This window comes from Panicum virgatum, chromosome 7K (genome assembly GCF_016808335.1).
Source record: "Panicum virgatum strain AP13 chromosome 7K, P.virgatum_v5, whole genome shotgun sequence".
Classification (NCBI taxonomy): domain Eukaryota; kingdom Viridiplantae; phylum Streptophyta; class Magnoliopsida; order Poales; family Poaceae; genus Panicum; species Panicum virgatum.
In genome coordinates this window covers 42,103,287-42,122,560 of record NC_053142.1, presented here as the reverse complement: position 1 = coordinate 42,122,560, position 19,274 = coordinate 42,103,287, and the positions used below count along the sequence as shown (strand labels likewise).

Below are 19,274 nucleotides of genomic sequence, written 5' to 3'. Positions count from 1 at the left end.
TGCTCGCCCGACGCGACGCCTGCACCCGCTGGCCGCTGCGCGCAGCCGCTCGCTGCCTCGCTCCCGCACGCCAGCGCGGCGCGTGCCTGCGCTCTGCGCTGCTCGCCCCCGCGTGATGCTGGAGCGCCGAAACGGGGAGGCTGGAGGCGGCGCGTGAATGCGCGTGATGCAGGAGCTGAAGCCCGAGCCGCCGCCTGGGATGCGCGTGATAAGGTTAGGGTTTGGCAGTGGAGGTGTTATATGTCTAGCGTCGTAACATGGGCTGGGCCGTCGGAGACCTGGGGTGGTCTGCCTAATCGTGGCAATTTTTCGCGTGCAGTACTGTATATTCGGTGTTTTCGGCTGTTCGGTTCAGTTTAACCTCAAAACCGACCCCGAAACCGACCACCGAATTCCATAAAATTGAAAACCGACGCCGAACCGAAAAAACTGAAAAACCGACAATTCGGTGCGGTGACCGGTTTTCGGTTAAAAAATGCCCAGTCCTACATGCATTTTCTTTCTTAAAAAACTTTGTTAATTAAAAATTGTAAATTCCATTGATAGCTAGAACTTTTATATAATTTTTGTCTCCATCCCTGGATTTGCTTGAAAATGTTTACAATTTCGGAAGGCAAGCTGTATGAATCGACACTTGGTATCGGTATCATTTTTTTCCTAATGACCTAAAACAAATGCACACAAATGAGAAATATCCATAGCTCAAAAGCAGTACAGCACAAGTAGCAAAGAAATTTTATTCATGCAGGCAAATCGACGGATACAAATGAATAGCCCAAAGAGTTCAGGGACACGTCCACGCATGGACAGGAATAACAGGAAACACGGAAATGCAAAATCTGATCAAACCAGCTACACACATACGTACTTTGCCTATGCAATGCATGCATGCATGCATGCAACTAGTAGCTAGCAAAAGAATCTTGGCAGACACATTGCAAATGCATCGATCGGTTCGCTTATCAGAGGCACTTGAAGCCGGTGGGCACGGTCTTGCCGCAGTAGTTGAGGATGAGGCTGAGGTCGACGGGCAGGTTGAGGTTGATGCCGAGGATGTTGCCCTTGATGGCGGTGCACAGGCACACGGCAGCCTCGAGGTCGACGAGCCCCTCCAGCAGCGGGCAGCAGGGCTCCGCCGGCGGCACGCCCACCTTGGCCTTGATCAGGTTCAGCACGTTGGCGCACACGCCCAGCTTCAGCGCGTCGCGGGGGCACTTGCCTTTCGAGGCCGGCGTCGGGGTAGGAGTCGACGGGGTCGACGGCGTGGGGCAGCCGCCACCGCAGGTGGCGCTGGCCACGGCGAACACGACCATGTTGACGGCCAGGAACAGCGCGACCGAGGCCTTGCCTGCCATTGCTACTACACACTAGCAGGTCGCTTGACCACAAGCACGAAGCAGAGTGATTAAGCTGGTGTGCCTTAATAACTCGATTGCTAAGCGTCTGTGATGGTTTGTGTCACCGTCCGTGGATGACGTCGGCTTTGAGCACCTTTTCGTGCTACCACATATCCAATATAATGGAACGGATAAGCCAATTACTTTCCTTGACTTGATCATTGATGTACAGTCCTACGTGGCCAAGGGCTATGCAGAGAGGCTTAGAGGTGTCCCCGGGTGGACCTGTGAGTAGGAAAGTTTAGAGATGTCCCCGGTGGAAACTAAGTCTCTACGCGTAAGCTAGGTGTGAAGATTTCAATGATCGAGCCATATTGGGAACGGTTGACGCGAGTACCCTCTTATCCAACTTTAGCGGGTTGGGTGAGTCGCATGGTCCTTGCGTCGTGTGGGTAAAGTAGTACACCCTTGCAAGGTTATAATCAATTCGAATTGCCGCGCTCTCGGTTATGAGCAAGCTCTTTGTCCGTTGAACTCTTCGTAGAATTTCGGCTTGGTGGAAATGGTTCATGGCACCTCTGTGACTCATTATTCTGTATACTCTTAATATACTAAAATTGTTTAGGGGTTTGGGCAACATTAATCAATTCTGATAGGTGAAAGTATATAGAGCTAATGCTTATGCAATAATTACTTAACCTTAAAGCTTTTACTTGAGCCATTGCATGATCCTTGTTTATTTAATCGCGTAAGTCTTGCGGAGTACCTTTTGTACTCAGGGTGCTTTCTAAATCTAGTTGCAGGTGAGCCAGAAGTGGTGTTCGGCCACTTCTACCCTGCTGATCCAAACGCGGGGGAAGAGTAGGTCGTGGTGGCAGTAATGATGTCCTTGAGCAAGCCGTCATTACTTTAGTAAGTCTTTATCGTAATCGAGCTTCGTGAGAGTATGTAAATACAATAAACTTTACATTTCTGTTTAATATGACTTTCGTGAGCCCAAGGCTTGTAAGTGGAGTTTGAAACCCACCTATGTTGAACTTGTAATATTAAGTGTGTAAAATTGCTCTTTGTGGAATATTGGCGATGTATTCGATTGTAAACGGTATGTGCATATGCTGATCCTGGGTGTATGTTGGAGCACATACCGGGACTACCGGATTTGATATTATTTTGGATGAATGACGTGTCGGTTATTCGTGTCTCTAGATGTGGGATAACACGTGGCACGCTCTTAGGCAAGCACGTGTTAACTCTCATCTGGATGATAATGACCGGCGATTCGTTTAAAATAGTATCAAATTGGGCAGTTCTCACAGTTTGGGATGGTGCTTGGGTGTGGTATTTATAGGACCAAACTAAAGAATAAAGATTGGTGCAGCGATCGCTGAATTATTAGAGCATTAGCGCTCCCGTGAGCATGGACCGATACATATGCATGTGAGGGTGAGAAGATGGGGTGATCTGGATTTGTTTCAGGAAAATCTGGATGCCACGCATGGAATATGGTATAATTTGTAGTGGCGCGCTAGCAACCAAGATTGCTGCGCAGATGGATACATGTTGACGTTTGTTCTCGCTTGATGGCTGATCATAGTTTAATTTAGCATCTTGGCATTAGGGTTGGCCCTAACATGCAGAAAGACCAGCAGTATATGGACTTAAGATTTAAGAATGTCATATGGTGATGATTGAAAAGGAGGGCAGCAGTCGTGTGCATCGTGCGAGACAGCAGGCAGGACGTGGATGTTTCAGGCTGCTTCAAGTTCTAACAGTGCTCAATGAAGTTATCAATGTTTTTTTTTCTAGGAAAAAATTGAACAGTAAGAGACCAAAGTTGGCTGTTGTTGATCTGTGTGAGCGTTCCAGTACAACAGTTACACATGACGCCTTTCTTTTCACAAATCTGGATAATCCATGTGGTTATTCTGCAATAATCTTACTACCGATTTTTCAGACTAATGCACGATATAACGTGGAATTCGTGAACAAACATATGCATCAGCTCTTTGTGCTAAAAGCTGCCTACTGAAACTTGATGAATTTTAGCGAATTCTTAGAAGAAACAACATATATATGTTGAGCTGTATGTTGTCCAGTTAGATTCAATTCTCTCCGACTTTGCTCGAGTGCTCATATATACTTTTGACTAATTATTCTTTCAGTGATTGTGTACATGAATTCCTAGGGGCAGATAACTATGCAGGGTATCTGGGTGTCTGTGTTTGTATAGGGAAACCTATTTTGTAGGGTGCAAGTGGATAACCCTTAGGTTCTCTTTAGTTCAAAATATTGTACTAGTTTAGTACAATATTTTGAACTAAAAAGAGTTGGAGGTGCCTATAAGGGTCACCCATTGACACCCCTACTATTTTGTTCGACGAAGAAAAGAATGTGTGTATATAGAGAGTGGATACGTTAGCCACTTTCTTCTCAGGCAAACTGATGATTCACGCGGGTGCTGCACACGCTACGAATTTTGCAAAGGCCTAATAGGTGGATGAAGGTGGTAGGTGGGCAAATACTCTTGACCTAATACAAGAACACTAGCCTAACTCTTGATTGAGTTATTCTAAAATTCTACGAAATTCATGTGGGACTATTCATGTTATTATTACTTTTGCTTCCCAAATTGGTCCTTATTCCCTATTCACTGTACGTGATGCATGTACCCTCTTCTTGGGAGTGGTCGTAAATATTTGTGCAGTGAAGAATACAATATATTTTTTTATAAAAAATAATGGTAGGAGCTATGCCTTTCTATTAAGACGAAAGGAATTATGTACAAGAAAAAGCAACCAAAGAAAGCTTCCACACTAGGCATCCGAAGATTAATCCAGACACACGACGCAACAGATCACACAACAACCCTAGATCATCGTTGCCGAGCATGGTTGCAAAAGCAGCCAGCAGCTCCGACTCCCAATGTCCGTCCCTAGACGAATATAGCGATGCCAAAAACAAGTGATTCCGAAGCAAGAGGTCGCGATAGGTCATCGTTGCCAAGCTCAAGGAAGAGTAGCTCCGACTTCCTACAAAAGGACTCACTCCCTGCCTCCGGCATTTGCCAGACCTCCCAAGCGAAAAAACGGATGCCGAAGAAAAGGGAGTTCGCCTCATGTTATCGTTGCCAATCCACGTCCCCAACTCAACAGCTTCGACTTCATGCAACAAGTCCCACCTCCTCACGTCCCCGGTGCCGAGAAGCGTAGAATGTTTGCCGGAAGTGACATTATGGCCGAGACAAGTTCCAAAAGCGATACCCTTCAGGAAGGGAACGCCGCCAATAGCTCCACCGCCACTCATCCAAGATATGGATTGCATTTTCACTTGTTGAAAACGTGCTGGCCACGACGCCCTCAACAGGGATATGGCGCCCACTGGTGTCAATGTCATTGAGTCTTTCACCCAAGGTGCCCCCAACACAATCATCACACCATGACCCCGAATTCCTAGCGCGCCGCCACCACCGCCATCGATACCTAGACGTGCCGTAGAAGCCCTTCCAGAGGGTTATCGGTGCGCCGGCTGCATGTTGCAGCCGCATAGCTATGTTGACTGCCACTCCCGCCAACTTGACCACACACGAGATGCAAAACTGCTGCACGTCGCAACCACCAAGAGACACCATCATCTCCGGCACCGGACACTTCTCGTCCAAGCCTGCGCCCGCCCGTAGCTGTTGCTAGCCCGCGCACATCCGTGCTCACCCTCCAGCGCACGCCCGCACGCAGCAGCCCCTAGGCAGCGCTGACCATGCGCAGCCGGCGCCAGCCCCTTGGAAACCAACCATGGCCGCAAATCCACCCATGGGGGTGACAGATCCAACCATGGGATGGTGGATCTAGCCGCAAAGTCGCCGGAGGATCCCCACCAGCGTTGGGTAGTACAACACCTCTGTTCGCACGACGCGCGCTTGCTGCTCGCTCGAGTCACCCCGTCGTCGCTCTCCTTGTGGGTATCGGGCTTCCCGCCCCCCTCTTAGGCGCCGGCGAGGAGGAAAAGGGGAGGAAGGAGAAGACCCAATGGCGACTGCGGAAAGAGCCCTCAGAGTCGCCCGCGGGAGGGACGCGGGTTCGGGAGCCTGCAGACGATCAAGAATACAATAGCATGTTTCAAGTCTATGTCCATATTATTTTTTCAAATATTTTAGGATTTTGTGATTGTAGCATTCTTACAATGGCATGCACGTAGTTATTATTTCTCATAACTTTTTTCTCCTATATCTTACTCTTATTTTATTTATGCGATGGCGGTTCCAAACAAATATTCAAAGAACTAAATTCACAAGCTCTTCCACGGACGCACAGAACACAAAATATAGCAAACAAATTTTATTCATACAATCCGGTTGCAAATGTAAATGAACAAAAATCCACATAACTCAGAGAGGGACATGCCAGAATAAATAAGACAACGGAACAACACAAGCAAATCGAACGCGGATACATGCGTGCGCACGTCCGATCCTTTGCCTCCCCACAGTGCATGCAAGCTTCCGATACTTAGAACGTGTATAGCACATAGCAAACCAAACCACGATGGATGCATAGCGTCTGGTAGCTTAGAGGCACTTGAAGCCGGTGGGCACGGTCTTGCCGCAGTAGTTGAGGATGAGGCTGAGGTCGACGGGCAGGTTCAGGTTGATGCCGAGGATGTTGCCCTTGATGGCGGTGCAGAGGCACAGGGCGGCCTCGAGGTCGACGAGCCCCTCCAGCAGCGGGCAGCAGGGCTCCGCCGGCGGCACGCCGACCTTGGCCTTGATGAGGCCCAGCACGTTGGCGCACACGCCCAGCTTCAGCGCGTCGCGGGGGCACCTGCCTCTCGACGCCGGCGTTGGGGTCGGCGTCGACGGGGTCGACGGCGTGGGGCAGCCGCCACCGCAGGTGGCGCTGGCCACGGCGAACACGACCATGTTGACGGCCAGGAACAGCGCGACCGAGGCCTTTCCTGCCATTTTTTGCTCTGCTGAAATTACTGGAGCACACGCGCAAATTAGAGCAGAAATAACTCGATTATTGCTAAGCGCCTGTGATGGTTTATGGCGTCGCCTGGCTGCGGAATTTATAGGAGGAAGACGGGGGCGATGCTTGCTAGTTGGTGGTGTATTAAGGTTCCCGTGAGCATGTATGCATGTGCAAGTGATCTGGATTTGTTTTACGATGTTTGGGTGCTAGTCCAGAAATAAGTTATAATGTTGTTGAACGGTACTAGTGACCAAGAATTTCCAAGATTGCTACATTGATTGATTCATGTTGACGTTTGTTCTCGCTTGATGGTGGATCATAGTATAGTGTAGCAACTTGGCATACTGGAATACTAAAAAACCTGGCGCATTGGTTTGGTTGATTGGTAGTTCTGAACCTTAGCTTGTGACTTCCTCAAACACCTAAGACGAATTGGTTTATGGATGTTGTGGTGCTTCCTTGTGTGGTGCTTGATGGAGAGCACCAGAGTTTTGTGCTTGATGGTGCTTACTTGTGTGGTGCTTGACTTCCTCAAACACCTAAGGCTCAATTGCTTGTGTGGTGCTTGATGGAGAGCACCAGAGTTTTTAGGCAAAATTGCTCTCATATATATACTGCACATCACTATGTCTCTAGATGTGAAGGGGTTCGCTCCCAAGCCACAGTTTTTTTAGGGGACTTCTCTCACAGCACTTTATCCTATTTGAAACATCTTCTCCATCTAGCACTAAGCAGTTTGATTTGGAGCCAATGGTCCAGATCACGCACTGATCAACTCCCCAGTTAACCTGCTCCCTCTGGTGACCCCAACGCCCCCTAGCGGCCTAACTAGTGAACAGCGAAGGTGATGCAGCTTCACAGAGGAAACTAGTGACTAGCGGCCTTGGACCAGCATCTAAAGAACCATTAAATGAGTATATGGCATCTTATATTACTGACTGCAGGCATCGCATAAAGCCACCTAAGATTCTAAGTGAATACTCAAAAATAATAGAGAAATTCACAAAAACTAGAAACATTTGACCATCAATCCGACAACTCTAATCATAATAGTCACTGAATCTTATTGTTTTAAATAGCGGGCTATAGCGGCGCTATAGTGGTTTTCGCGGAGCTGCCGCTATGATCACTGCAGTATAAAATAGCGGGCTATAGCGGCGCTAATAGCGTTTTGAGGACCCTGCCGCTAAATCCTATAGCCCGCTATTTAAAACATGGTCGAATATGTTATCTTCCTAAAAAATTAACCATCACTGCCATTATGAAAGTAGATTAAAGTAACCCTAAACATGTATCTAAATTACCCACCTCTACCATTTAATTTTTTAGAATAACCCCCTAATATTTGTGTAAATTACCCACATATGTCCTTATAAAATAATGCAAATAACCCCTAAATTTGCATATAAGTTATCTAATTATTATTAAAAGATAAAGTAACCCCTAAATCTGAAACTGAATTATATAATTACAACAAAATATTAAAATACACCAATATAAATTTTAAATTACTATTTATCATTATTAATATATTATTTATATTATTGTCTATATAAAAAATACTGCACACGATATGTGTCACCACGTATTCATGTATGATGGAAGAGACAAGAATACCAATTCACAAACACACATGGAGGTGTGATGCAAAATAAAATCCATTACAACTAGATAATAATAAATATGTATTTTAGAGTATGTGTTAGAATATTTAATAGACAAAAGGGGGCGTGAGATAGATTTTTATAATTATTAGCTATAAATCTTATTTTTATATTAATTTTAGTTAGTCCGTGCAGGAACACAGGTTGATAGACTAGTATATATAAAGAGTGGAGAATTGTATCTTCATGAAGAGGGGTCACTAGCACAAAACCACACTTTCACGATGTGACAGAAAAATGAGGTTTAGTATGCAACACACCACGCGGAATAAGCAAATCAATTTCAGCAAAAAGGGATGTATAACATTTTGCCCTTAGGCCCACCTGCCAGCTTTGCTGTTATGCTCTCTTTCTTCTTCTCTTCTCCCCGTCTGACCGTCTGGCTGCTCGGCACGCCAGCAGCCGATGGCCACCACCTGTTTGGTTAAACTGAATCGCGTGGATAATGTTGAAGTCTCACCCAAATTATTTCGTTCATTCGTTCAAATATCGTACTCTCTTTCTATTATTTATATACACGTGCCACATGCCATGCATAGTGTAAGTTTGTTGCCATGCATGCTAGCTGTCACATGGGCTAGTGATATCTCGTCATCTACATGTTTTGAAATATGAACCAGCATGCATGCATAGCGTAAGTTTGTTGCCATGCATATATGCACAGAGCTTACTAGCTTATATTTTTTTTCTCTCTGTACTAGCTCCTTTTCCTTTTTCTTGGTCGTCTTTTTTAGATAAGTTTTTCTTGGTCGTCTGCAGAACCGCCACACGATTGCAGAAGCGAAGCAGCAGCGTAATGGTCCATATGGTGGGAAAAAAGGCTAGAGAGAGAGAGGCTGGTACAGGGGAATATAGAGGATCAAAGAAATTAGAGGGAGAAGGTGACAAGTGGGTCCGAGGGTAAAACTGTATTTTTTCCACTTCTTTCAACTGAAAATGGTAAGTTTATTCAATGCAGTGTGTTGCAGACCAAACTGCTCTTTCACAATGGGTTGGAGACTAAAATAACTTTTACAATGTGTATCGCACAAAGCCACACTTTTATGGTGTGCCATAGTCAAATTTCCATTTGAATCTTTTTATTTAGGGCTTGTTCGGTTGCACATGGATTCATTCCAAGTCAGGAATGATAGAAATAATAAGAGACATAACAAGAGATCAGGTTTCATTCCATGTCGAAAACTACTTGCAACAAAATAAACTCATATTAGGTGCAACAAGAGACCAGGAACCAGTTTCTAACTTAGAATGAAACCCGGTCTCTTGTTATATCTCCTATTATTTCTATCATTCCCGGCTTGGAATGAATCCATGTGCAACCGAACAAGCCCTTAAGTTGTGCTAGGTAGGACTCCCAACCAAATACCTCTACACCATGCTAAGTGAGGGACCGAAACCGGCGACCAGGGGGGGTGAATGGGAGCCGATCAAAATTTCTTCTGAAAACGATCCGTCGGCCTATATCCCAAAATCACCACAAGCCCTCAAGAGTTCTAGGTGAAGTTTGGAATAGCTATGAAAGAGCTAAACCATCACAAACAAGCCCTAGAACGAGCGAGCGAAAACTCAGAGGCAAACGAGAAAATCAGCAGACCTGGCAGACGCAGACCGGTCAGACCGCTTGCACAGACCGGTCAGACCGGTCGGGCTGGAATTGAAATCCCAGACCGATCAGACCGGTTTCACCGACTGGTCAGACCGGTTGCTCCCAGACAGCCCGCAAACAAAGCTTCAAATGTTGAATCACGAGTAAACGAAGTCCAAATCCAACAAAACTTGGAGGATACCTTCACATATGTCCCGTGAACATATCCCCAAGAGATCTCTCCCAAAAGATTAAAGGATCTTGAGAATTCGGGGGAAGATCAAAGTGGATTGGGGTTTTCTCAAGAACACAAAAACTCCAATTCGTGAGAACTTGCGATTTCAGAGGGATTGGCACTAGGCTAGATGCATAGGAATCGTCACAAAGAGTACAACAAAGCACGAATTCAAAGGGTTGTCTCCTCCAAACACAAAACAAACCAAAAGAGGAGAATTCGAACCCAAAACGCAAGAGAGGAGGGAGAGGACGAGAACTCAGCACACAAAGGCGAATCTCAAACGAATTTCATTCATTAATCTCAGAGGAATTCACCTATACAAAGGCTAGAGCCATCCGCCCATCATCCTACCCACTAATTTGAGAGATTAGCTAAACCCTAACCCTCTTTTGCGTTGGAGTCCTTGGCCCTAACCTGTAGCAGGGGCAGGGAGAAGGAAAAACGAAGAAGATATAAAAAGACTCAAGAGACTCGCCCAGCCACGGGCTGGTGGGGGTATTTATACCCAGTTGCTGCGGCCAGACCGGTCAGACCGGTCCAAAGGACCGGTCAGACCGGTCGGGTCTGCAGCAGCCCTGTACACGTCCTCAATCAACGGTGGAGTTTCTTTCTTCGACTCGAAGTCTTCCCTGTGATGCCTCCACATTGACGAAGATCCGGTCCGCGGTTTTGGAGGGTCCGCGAAACCCGGGTAGATGGCCGGTTTTGAGAAAACCGCCAAAACTCCACGTGCGGGAAGATTCCCGCCTCCACGCCGTGGCCCTAGACGCCGTTCCCGCCTCGGCCTCCTGACGGCCCTAGACGCCGCCCGACGCCCGTCACCTCCTCTCCCGCAGCGAGGCCCTAGACGCCGTCGACGCCCGTCGCCTCCGCCAGTCCCGAGACCGACGCCCGTGCCTCCACGACTTGGCGTCTTCGACCGCCGTCCGCTTGCTTGGTTTTGTGGCGCAAACCAAGAAACCCGCCTTCCGTCGCCGCTTGCGCCCTCGATCCAGGAGTGGATGCCACAGCTGCCGCCCGGCCTGAGCTCCTCCACGGCAACTCTCCGTCGACACTCGACGCCCGTGTACCTGCAATCCAAAGACTAAGCGCACGATCACACCGCACGGTTGACAATTCATTCATCACAGGCAGGATAGAGTACTCAACATTCCTCACTAAGATCATTTACCAACGGTTCACCCGAAACGCTAACCTAATAGGAAAATAATACTGAAAATTGATTTTGGATATTATTGTCAGTTTTCAACAAAAATGAAAGAGTTCAGAACTTCCCAAAGTAGCGAGCGTTCAGACAACAGAGTTTCTCAAAAAAAAAATTGCAAAGGATATTGCTGCAGCTGTAACACAGCAAGAAAATAAATAAATAAATAACAAACTAAAGAAACAAAATTTATTCATATAACAGGTGGATTGCCGAATACAAAAGAATAATCCAAGTAGTTTAGGGACTAGTCCATGCAAGGACTTGCACATTAATCATCGAAAAGCGAAAGCTGGCCAAACCGGTTACATGCGTACATAGTAACCGATAAGCCTGCACTAAACGAACAGATAATAAGCAAAAGAATGCTGGCATGGTCGGCTCATTCATCGATCAGTAACTTAGAGGCACTTGAATCCAGTGGGCACGCTCTTGCCGCAGTGGTTGAGGATGAGGCTGAGATCGATGGGCAGGTTCAGGTTGATGCCGAGGATGTTGCCCTTGATGGCGGTGCAGAGGCACAAGGCGGCCTCAAGGTCGACGAGCCCTTCAAGCAGCGGGCAGCAGGGCTCCGTGGGCGGCACGCCGACCTTGGCCTTGATGAGGCCCAGCACGTTGGCGCACACGCCCAGCTTCAGCGCGTCGCGGGGGCACTTGCCTCTCGACGCCGGCGTCGGGGTCGGCGTCGACGGGGACGACGGCGGCGGGGGGCAGTTGGCGCTGGTGGCACTGGCCACGGCGAACACGACCAGGTTGACGGCCAGGAACAGCGCGACCGAGGCCTTGCCTGCCATTGCTGCGCAGCAACAGTTGCTTGACCACAAGCTCGAAGCAGATGAATGATTAAGCTGGGATTTTATTGCTAAGCGCTTGTGATGGTTCGTGTTGGCGCTGGAGTGTTGTATTTATAGGAGAAAGATGGGTGCAATGCTGACTAGTTTTTTGGGGCGTTAGCATTCCCGTGAGCATGGTTGCATGTGCGGGTGATAAGATGGGTGATCTGGATTTGATTTACAAATATTTGGGGGTATAGGTTCCAGTGTAGAACAGCACTAGTGGCCGAGATTGCTGCATTGGCGATGCATGTTAACGTTTGTTCTCTCTTCATCCTCTTGATGGGTAGTCATAGTTTAGTTAAGCAACTTGGCATATGAGTTGGCTGCTTTTGTACCTTGTAACATGCTCGGGTGCCAAAGAGATGGGTTAGAATGTACTCCTGTACCTGTACTGAACACTGCTGGTCAAAGGACAGCAGAGTTACCATGATGACGGACGCGCAAGTTGCTTGAAGTGGTTAACATGACACCATTTATGCCATTTCGAGTGATTTTGGTAATCGAATGACAACACAATCAATAGGACTAATGGTATTGTTAAGTAAACATTTCTAGATTTCAGGGATGAAGTAAAAAGGCCATGCAAAGCAAAACACGAAGAAAGAACTCAAAAAAAACGCTGAATTGGACGAGTTCTACTGAAATCAGTAGCACCGGAAGAACCGATGATATAGGCATCGGTGCATCCGATGGTTGTCGGATGATCCGACGGCCTGGCTATTGGCACAAGTCTGTGCGCCTCTGGAGATCATATGAAGATCAAGTGAAGCACCGGTTAAACCGACGGCTTCAAGATAGACATCGGTGCATTCAACGTACCATGTTCCAGAGACGATGTCAAGCGCGCAGGAGCCAAGTCTTCAGCACCGGTTGAACCGGCGAGGCATTGGAGCATAGCATCGGTGCATTAACGTCAGCAGAAGAGGGGGGCCCAACGGCTAGTCCAGTTGCTGTGTGTGACCGGTTGAACCGACGCCCTAAGCATCGGTCTAACCGATGGTCCCTGGTCGCTGCAACTGTGTCAGTGAAGCCAACGGCTACTTCAGTTGCTTAGAGTGACCGGATGAACCGACGTCATCCCTGGCATAAGCATCGGTTCATCCGTTGGTACGCAGATTTTTGCTGATCATTGGAGCAACGGCTCCACGACTTGGAGGCCTATATATATGGCATCCCCCGGCCATTTGAAGCTTGCTGGAGTTCAAGGAAGACACATACACACCCAAGAACCACTGAAGCCATCCAAGAGCTTAGTGTTCATATCCTTAGCCCTTAGCACACTTTGAGAGTGTTGTGTAAAGGATTAGCTCTTAGTGAGTGAGATTGCAAGGCCTTGAGCCCTTGTGCTGTGGTTCTCTAGTGAACCAAAAGAAGAGCTTGGTGTGCCGGCCCCTTGGAGCTGTGAAGCTCGCCGGCAACGTCATCGACCCTCCGACTTGGTGTGGAGCGGCGACGACACTTTGTGCGGGGGACGTGGAGACCCCCATCCTTTGTGGAGAAGCTCCTTAGTGGAACCCGGGGCCAAGGTGACTGTGATTGTGTTCACGGAAGAGACTTGGTGGCCGAGTAGCAATACTCTTAGTGAGTGCTACAACAACGTGGATGTAGGTGTGCCTTTGTGGCTAACCGAACCACGGGATAAACACCCGCGTCAAGAGTTTGCTATCTCCTATCCCGCTCATTAAGCTTCCACATTTCATACTAGCAATTTGTATGTCTTTACTTTCATAGAGTAGTTTCTTGATAGGAAAGGCTATAGGTTGCTAAACTCTTTTGGGATAGGGGTTTCACACTAGAACAACCATAGTTGCACATCTAGATTGCTTGTTTTAGTTTAAGTTTTGTGCAAACTAGTTGGAGCCATAGGTCTAAGTTTTTAGAGTGCCTAATTCACCCCCTCCCCCTCTTAGGCTAGAGCACCCAATCCTTTCACGGTACTCGAATGGCTCAGCATCTATTACATTCAGTTTTGGGTATGTAAGTTTCAGAGGTCTGAATTTGCTTGAAAAGAATACCAACAATAACAGTGGGTTGCCATTCTTTTGTAGCAACTATTTGCGTTAAGTAGTTTTGCTGTTTCTGTTCGCATGTCCTAGTGGTTATTCTATGAAATATGGGACATGATATCCTTCATTTGCCAGTTCTTTTGTCTTTCTAGGCGGCCAACGTGAGATGTCTGATCAATATCTGACCATTCAGCTTCCTTCTTCTTCCTCAGGCAGATCTGAAGCGCAATTTCTTCTTCCTACCCGACCGCGCTTGCTACTGCCAGCGGCTCTAACGCCTACAAAGATACCTCCACCACCACCATTCGACCCATTGTTGTGTTCTCCCGTTGCCGGCACCGTCGGTGTTCCCCACCTCCCCGCTCGGCACCGTACCTGCCTTCTGCGCATGCCTTGCGGTAAATATTTTTGCTACTACATAGTGATCATATATGATAATATTGGCATTGCCGATCGTTGAAAAAATGGACATGTAAATTTTCACCATTCATATATGGAGATTTAGTAATAGGATTTATAACTAATTTGTCTCATTCAAAATTTGGTGGAAGCAATGTTTCATGTTGTTTTATTAAGTTTGTTCAACCATCACGGTCTAGTTTATAACTTTCTGTGTTGTATAAAGTACCATAATATCGGTAAAAAGCATATTTATCACTTAACCAAATTTAAAGTGAACGAAATCACAAACAGTAGCTTGGTCCATGTACCAGTGTGCCGTGTCAATATGGAACAGTTCATACAACAATAGACAAGTTAGATAACTGTCTAGATCAAAATAGCTAATGTAGCTAGTCGCATGGTATTGCATAACTTTTATTTTCTAATATAAATCAAAATGTTTGATTGTCACTAAGATTATTTTGTAAAGATCTCGCCACACATACATTACTAAATTAAAAAACAATTTCGGGCGCATCTTATCCCTCCATTTTTTCACAAATTAAGCAGAAACCATACCAAATGGCAGGACTCAACAATATATTAAAAATAAGCGGAAATTCAAGAATGAACTGAACAAGCCAAATAGATGGAATCTAATTTTTACCAGCTTTTCCAAAAACAGCTTTCCACACAATCGCAAGCTAATGCCAACAGATCTATATATAATTGGTCCAAGATATTGTGCCAATATAGCCTGCTGCTGAACGAGGTTGGGAACGATTGTTCACTCAATATATAGCTGCTTAGCTGAGCCTTGTATGGATGATTATTAGTAGTAGAATCAGATGCATTGCTAGTCATCAAGAAGCATGCTCTCGAATGCTCAAAGTATGAATTGTCTTCGGTTGGTGGAATTATTTGTGGGCAAAAGTTTTTTTATATAGACGAACTTCATCAGTTCTGAGGTTTTCAGCACATCCCTAGCTAATCTATTATCTTATTATTTGACCAACAAACGGAGCCTCACGTTCGCTCTCAAGGTTTAAAAATTCCCACATTAATAGAAGAAAAATAAAAAAATAAAAATTACCCACCACTGTCATTACGATAAAAATTAGCCTAAAATACCCCTATGCCTAATTAAAAATCACCCACCAATGCCATTATGAAAAATTAAATATAAAATACCATTTAGCTATGTATCAGTTACAAATATATATTATTAATAAAAACTAAAGCTAACAACAATCAATCAAAATAAAATGAAAATAAGAATAATTATCTGCATAATATTATTAAAGTTCAACAAATCAAATTGTTATTATAGGTAGATCATAGTTGAATTGTTTTAATCAATAATAAGACATAATTTACGATAATGAACACGATGATGTATGGTTAAAAAATAGTATAACCTTTAAGTAAAAATACAATGAAAAACAAATTTTTGAATTTTCAATACTAGCCGCACAAATGCGCGGGCTATACGCCTAGTTGTAATAGGGATGTGCATGCTAGTGGTACATATGGTCGTGCATGTCCAGGTTGTGGCTTGGTGATCAGTGATTTAGCAGTGCACAAAAGTTAGTGGAATTTGTGATTCATGTCAAGAAACAAAACATAAGTTTGCAGACTGCAGAGCTGAGATCGCTGGAGCCGATAAAAAATGCAGCTAAGAGAAAATAGGAAGAAATTTAAACTTTATTCGTACAAGCAGATTGCCGGATACAAATAAAAGAATAGTAATCCGATCCAAATAGTTCAGGGACATGAGCGACGCACACAGGAAACACCGACAAGCGAAAGGTGGTAAAACCGGCTACATGCGTATGAAAATCAAATTAAAGAACTCGTCGGCATGCTCTGCTCATGCCATGCCATGGCATGCCAGACACGAACGCCACGGTCAGCGCTTAGAGGCACTTGAAGCCGGTGGGCACGCTCTTGCCGCAGTGGTTGAGGATGAGGCTGAGATCGATGGGCAGGTTGAGGTTGATGCCGAGGATGTTGCCCTTGATGGCGGTGCAGAGGCACAAGGCGGCCTCAAGGTCGACGAGCCCTTCAAGCAGCGGGCAGCAGGGCTCCGTGGGGGGCACGCCGACCTTGGCCTTGATGAGGCCCAGCACGTTGGCGCACACGCCCAGCTTCAGCGCGTCGCGGGGGCACCTGCCTCTCGACGCCGGCGTCGGGGTCGGCGTGGATGGGGTGGACGGGGTCGACGGCGTGGGGCAGTCGCCACCGCAGGCGCTGGCCATGGCGAACACGACCAGGTTGACGGCCAGGAACAGCGCGACCGAGGCCTTGCCTGCCATTTTAAGCAAAGTAGCCTGACCACAAGCACTGAGCAGAGAGAGTGAGAGCTTCAAGAGGAGCTCCTGAGGACCTGATCTATTGCTCGGTTGCTGAGTGCTTGTGATGGTTCGAGGCGGTGTTCGGGTGCCGTATTTATAGAGAAGGAACGAAGCAGCGACGCTGTGATCAATTCGTGAGCGTGCATGTGAGGTTGCTGAGCAGGCCGCTGAAAAATTGAGGTGCCATACAGACAGGATACATGTTCAGAAACGCGAAGCGGCACTAGTGAACAAGATTGCTGCAGCGGTGGACGCATGGTTACGATTGTTCTCGTCTGGCCGTTCATGATTACTCTATTGGGCGATCTTGGCGTTTAGGATGCTCGGTGTCTATACTTTATATACCTGGTAACATGCAGAAATGCCAAACACCACTCGTTTAAGAATGCTGTGATGGCGATCGATCGTTCGCCGACCGGGAATGAGAGAGCCATCGCCGAAGGGGGCTCCTATACCCCTTCCAGAAGATGAATAACAAACATATCTATAAAGCCCAGTACAGAGAGGAACAGTTGGTGTCGCGGCCCATCGGAGGTAGTGACGCGCCACGGCGTAGTGCGCTGCTCCGTTTGTCGAAGCAAGCACATGCAATAAGCATGTGCAATTTGCACGTCACCACTCCGTCACCACTCGCCAAAGCAGGTGGTGGCAGACATCTTTCAATCCCCCCTCCAGCTCAATAATGAATACTTTCACTAAACTAGTACCGTCAATATTTTAAAATACAAAATTCAACATTCATTCAAGTTTAATACACCATTTCTTATAAACTAGTTAAACATTTTATATGAAAGAGAACATATCAGATGCAAACCAATTTCTCCGTGCAAACTATGAAAACTTCAATTTGGGCCATCAGATCAACATCCAAAGGGTGGGGCGCAGAGAGGTGGGAGGGGGCATTTGCAAAAGTGTGATTATACAATCCAATGGCGGGTCCAGATTGTAAAATTACTCAATCCCCCATACCCCTTGGATGTTGATCTAATGACTCGGATTGAAGTTTCCATAGTTTGCACGGAGATGTTGGTTTGCACTTGATACATTTCCTATATGAAAATGTTGAAACTGTATGTACAAAATGTTGAACATGCATACTCAAATATTGCAATAGTATACTTTGAATGTTGATTAATTAAAACATATGCATACGTGATCTTGTTTTGTTGCATAAATTTCAAATAGCGTCATGGTTCAAATGGAATCCAATATATTTACGGTTTGAAAGAAAAATAGGATTAAAGTTTTGAATCTAAATGGAGTCCGCACATCTATCCACGACATCTAGCCATGCACAATGAAGCCGCACATGCGCCATGCAAGCGCTGCTCTCTTCAATCTCATCCGCTCGATATACTTGCACGAATCTCAAACATTAAAAGTTTCATACTCTTCCCACATTCCGGAAGATATATAGGATTTCTGATTGCCGAATCGTATGACCGCTAAGGCCTAAGGCGCTAACCAGGCATTCTTTGAGCCCATGTAAAGGCCCACTTATTTAAGTTCTCGTTGAAAATTTTTCCGTGGGCTGAAACCATATCAGGCCTGGACACCGGCCCGTGAAATCTGGGCTGAAACCAATCATCTGCCGCCCTCTCTGAATAAAAATGAAAAAAAAAGAACACATAAAAAAAAAAGAAAAACGATGCGTCGTTCCGGTTCCCCGAAAAAAAGAACACCGGATCTCGCGCTCTTGGATGCCTCAGAGTTGCAGTTACTTCCTATCCAGAGATGTGTGCTACCGGGGCCTTGCTAATAAAAGCCGCGCGCTAGGATAGATTGCAACAATCGATTTCCGACAGGATATACTTTCCCTTTTAAGTATAATCACCCATTCCCTTTCCGGCAACTTCCCACCCGCAGAGCAATCCCGCCGCCGCCATATGCTGACTGAAGGCATGCGCTCCCGCCCAGCGAGTGTCCGCATGCGCTCAGCTGTTGGTCCCCGCCTCCCTATTCTCTTTCGTCTTTTTCCTCAATCTCACTGGCATATGTAATGTATATACATAAATTATATACATAAAATAATATAAAGCAAAAAGAATTATATACGAAAAATTAAAACAGATTTATATTACAAAGAAGCAAGATATTTATACAACAAACTTATATAGCTAAAAATATGAAAATCATGTTTATATGCTAAATTTATACATATAAATTTTATGGGAAAAATTATATAATCAATATTTCCAGCAAAACTTTGTCGCAAACCAATCTGAGCGAAAAAAGTTATGCAAGATATTTTTCTAAAAGAAGTAATATTGATATAACTTATGCAAAAGAAGCAAAAAAGGTTATATAAAACTAATGTATATAACTTGTGCAAAGAAAAACAAGACAAAACTTATATATAAAAGAAAAGTTATATACATAACTTCTCCAATACAAAGAAGTAATATTGATATAACTTATGCAAAAGAAGCAAAAAAAAAAAGTTATATAAAACTAATGTATATAACTTGTGCAAAGAAAAACAAGACAGAACTTATATATAAAAGAAAAGTTATATACATAACTTCTCCAATACAAAGTTACGTGTCTGTTGCATTAACTTTATGGAAGAAAGAAAAGGAAAGGAAAAAAAGCACTCCCACCTCCACAAGCTTGCCAGGCTCCTGCCTTTTCATCTGGTTCGCCACTCTGCCGAGATAGTGCGCGCGAAGCTCCGGGCCGCACTGCACCGACCACCGTGGGCAGCG

The 19,274-nt window shown here is 45.6% G+C and overlaps 4 protein-coding genes across 4 annotated transcripts; all 4 read right to left on the bottom strand.

The window, feature by feature from the left end:
• Nucleotides 1-715: 715 nt before the first annotated feature.
• LOC120642731 (14 kDa proline-rich protein DC2.15-like) lies at nt 716-6,346 on the bottom strand. Its single transcript, XM_039919301.1, has 2 exons — nt 6,278-6,346; nt 716-1,341 (listed from the first exon to the last, which is right to left on the bottom strand). The coding sequence occupies exons 1-2, from the start codon at nt 6,289-6,291 to the stop codon at nt 963-965; spliced, it is 393 nt and encodes a 130-aa protein (XP_039775235.1). The 5' UTR covers nt 6,292-6,346; the 3' UTR covers nt 716-962.
• LOC120642729 (14 kDa proline-rich protein DC2.15-like) lies at nt 5,654-6,365 on the bottom strand. The gene has a single exon (XM_039919300.1). The coding sequence runs from the start codon at nt 6,289-6,291 to the stop codon at nt 5,899-5,901; it is 393 nt and encodes a 130-aa protein (XP_039775234.1). The 5' UTR covers nt 6,292-6,365; the 3' UTR covers nt 5,654-5,898.
• Nucleotides 6,366-11,159: 4,794 nt separating this feature from the next.
• Nucleotides 11,160-11,863, bottom strand: LOC120642726 (14 kDa proline-rich protein DC2.15-like). Its single transcript, XM_039919297.1, has one exon. It carries the CDS (start codon nt 11,784-11,786, stop codon nt 11,394-11,396), a length of 393 nt encoding a protein of 130 aa, XP_039775231.1. The 5' UTR covers nt 11,787-11,863; the 3' UTR covers nt 11,160-11,393.
• Nucleotides 11,864-15,891: 4,028 nt separating this feature from the next.
• LOC120642725 (14 kDa proline-rich protein DC2.15-like) lies at nt 15,892-16,629 on the bottom strand. Its single transcript, XM_039919296.1, has one exon. The coding sequence runs from the start codon at nt 16,528-16,530 to the stop codon at nt 16,132-16,134; it is 399 nt and encodes a 132-aa protein (XP_039775230.1). The 5' UTR covers nt 16,531-16,629; the 3' UTR covers nt 15,892-16,131.
• Between the last annotated feature and the right edge of the window lie 2,645 nt (nt 16,630-19,274).

Coding starts and splice junctions, on each gene's coding strand:
- LOC120642729 (XM_039919300.1), bottom strand. CDS start 6,291: ATGGCAGGAAAGGCCTCGGTCGCGCTGTTCCTGGCCGTCAACATGGTC.
- LOC120642726 (XM_039919297.1), bottom strand. CDS start 11,786: ATGGCAGGCAAGGCCTCGGTCGCGCTGTTCCTGGCCGTCAACCTGGTC.
- LOC120642725 (XM_039919296.1), bottom strand. CDS start 16,530: ATGGCAGGCAAGGCCTCGGTCGCGCTGTTCCTGGCCGTCAACCTGGTC.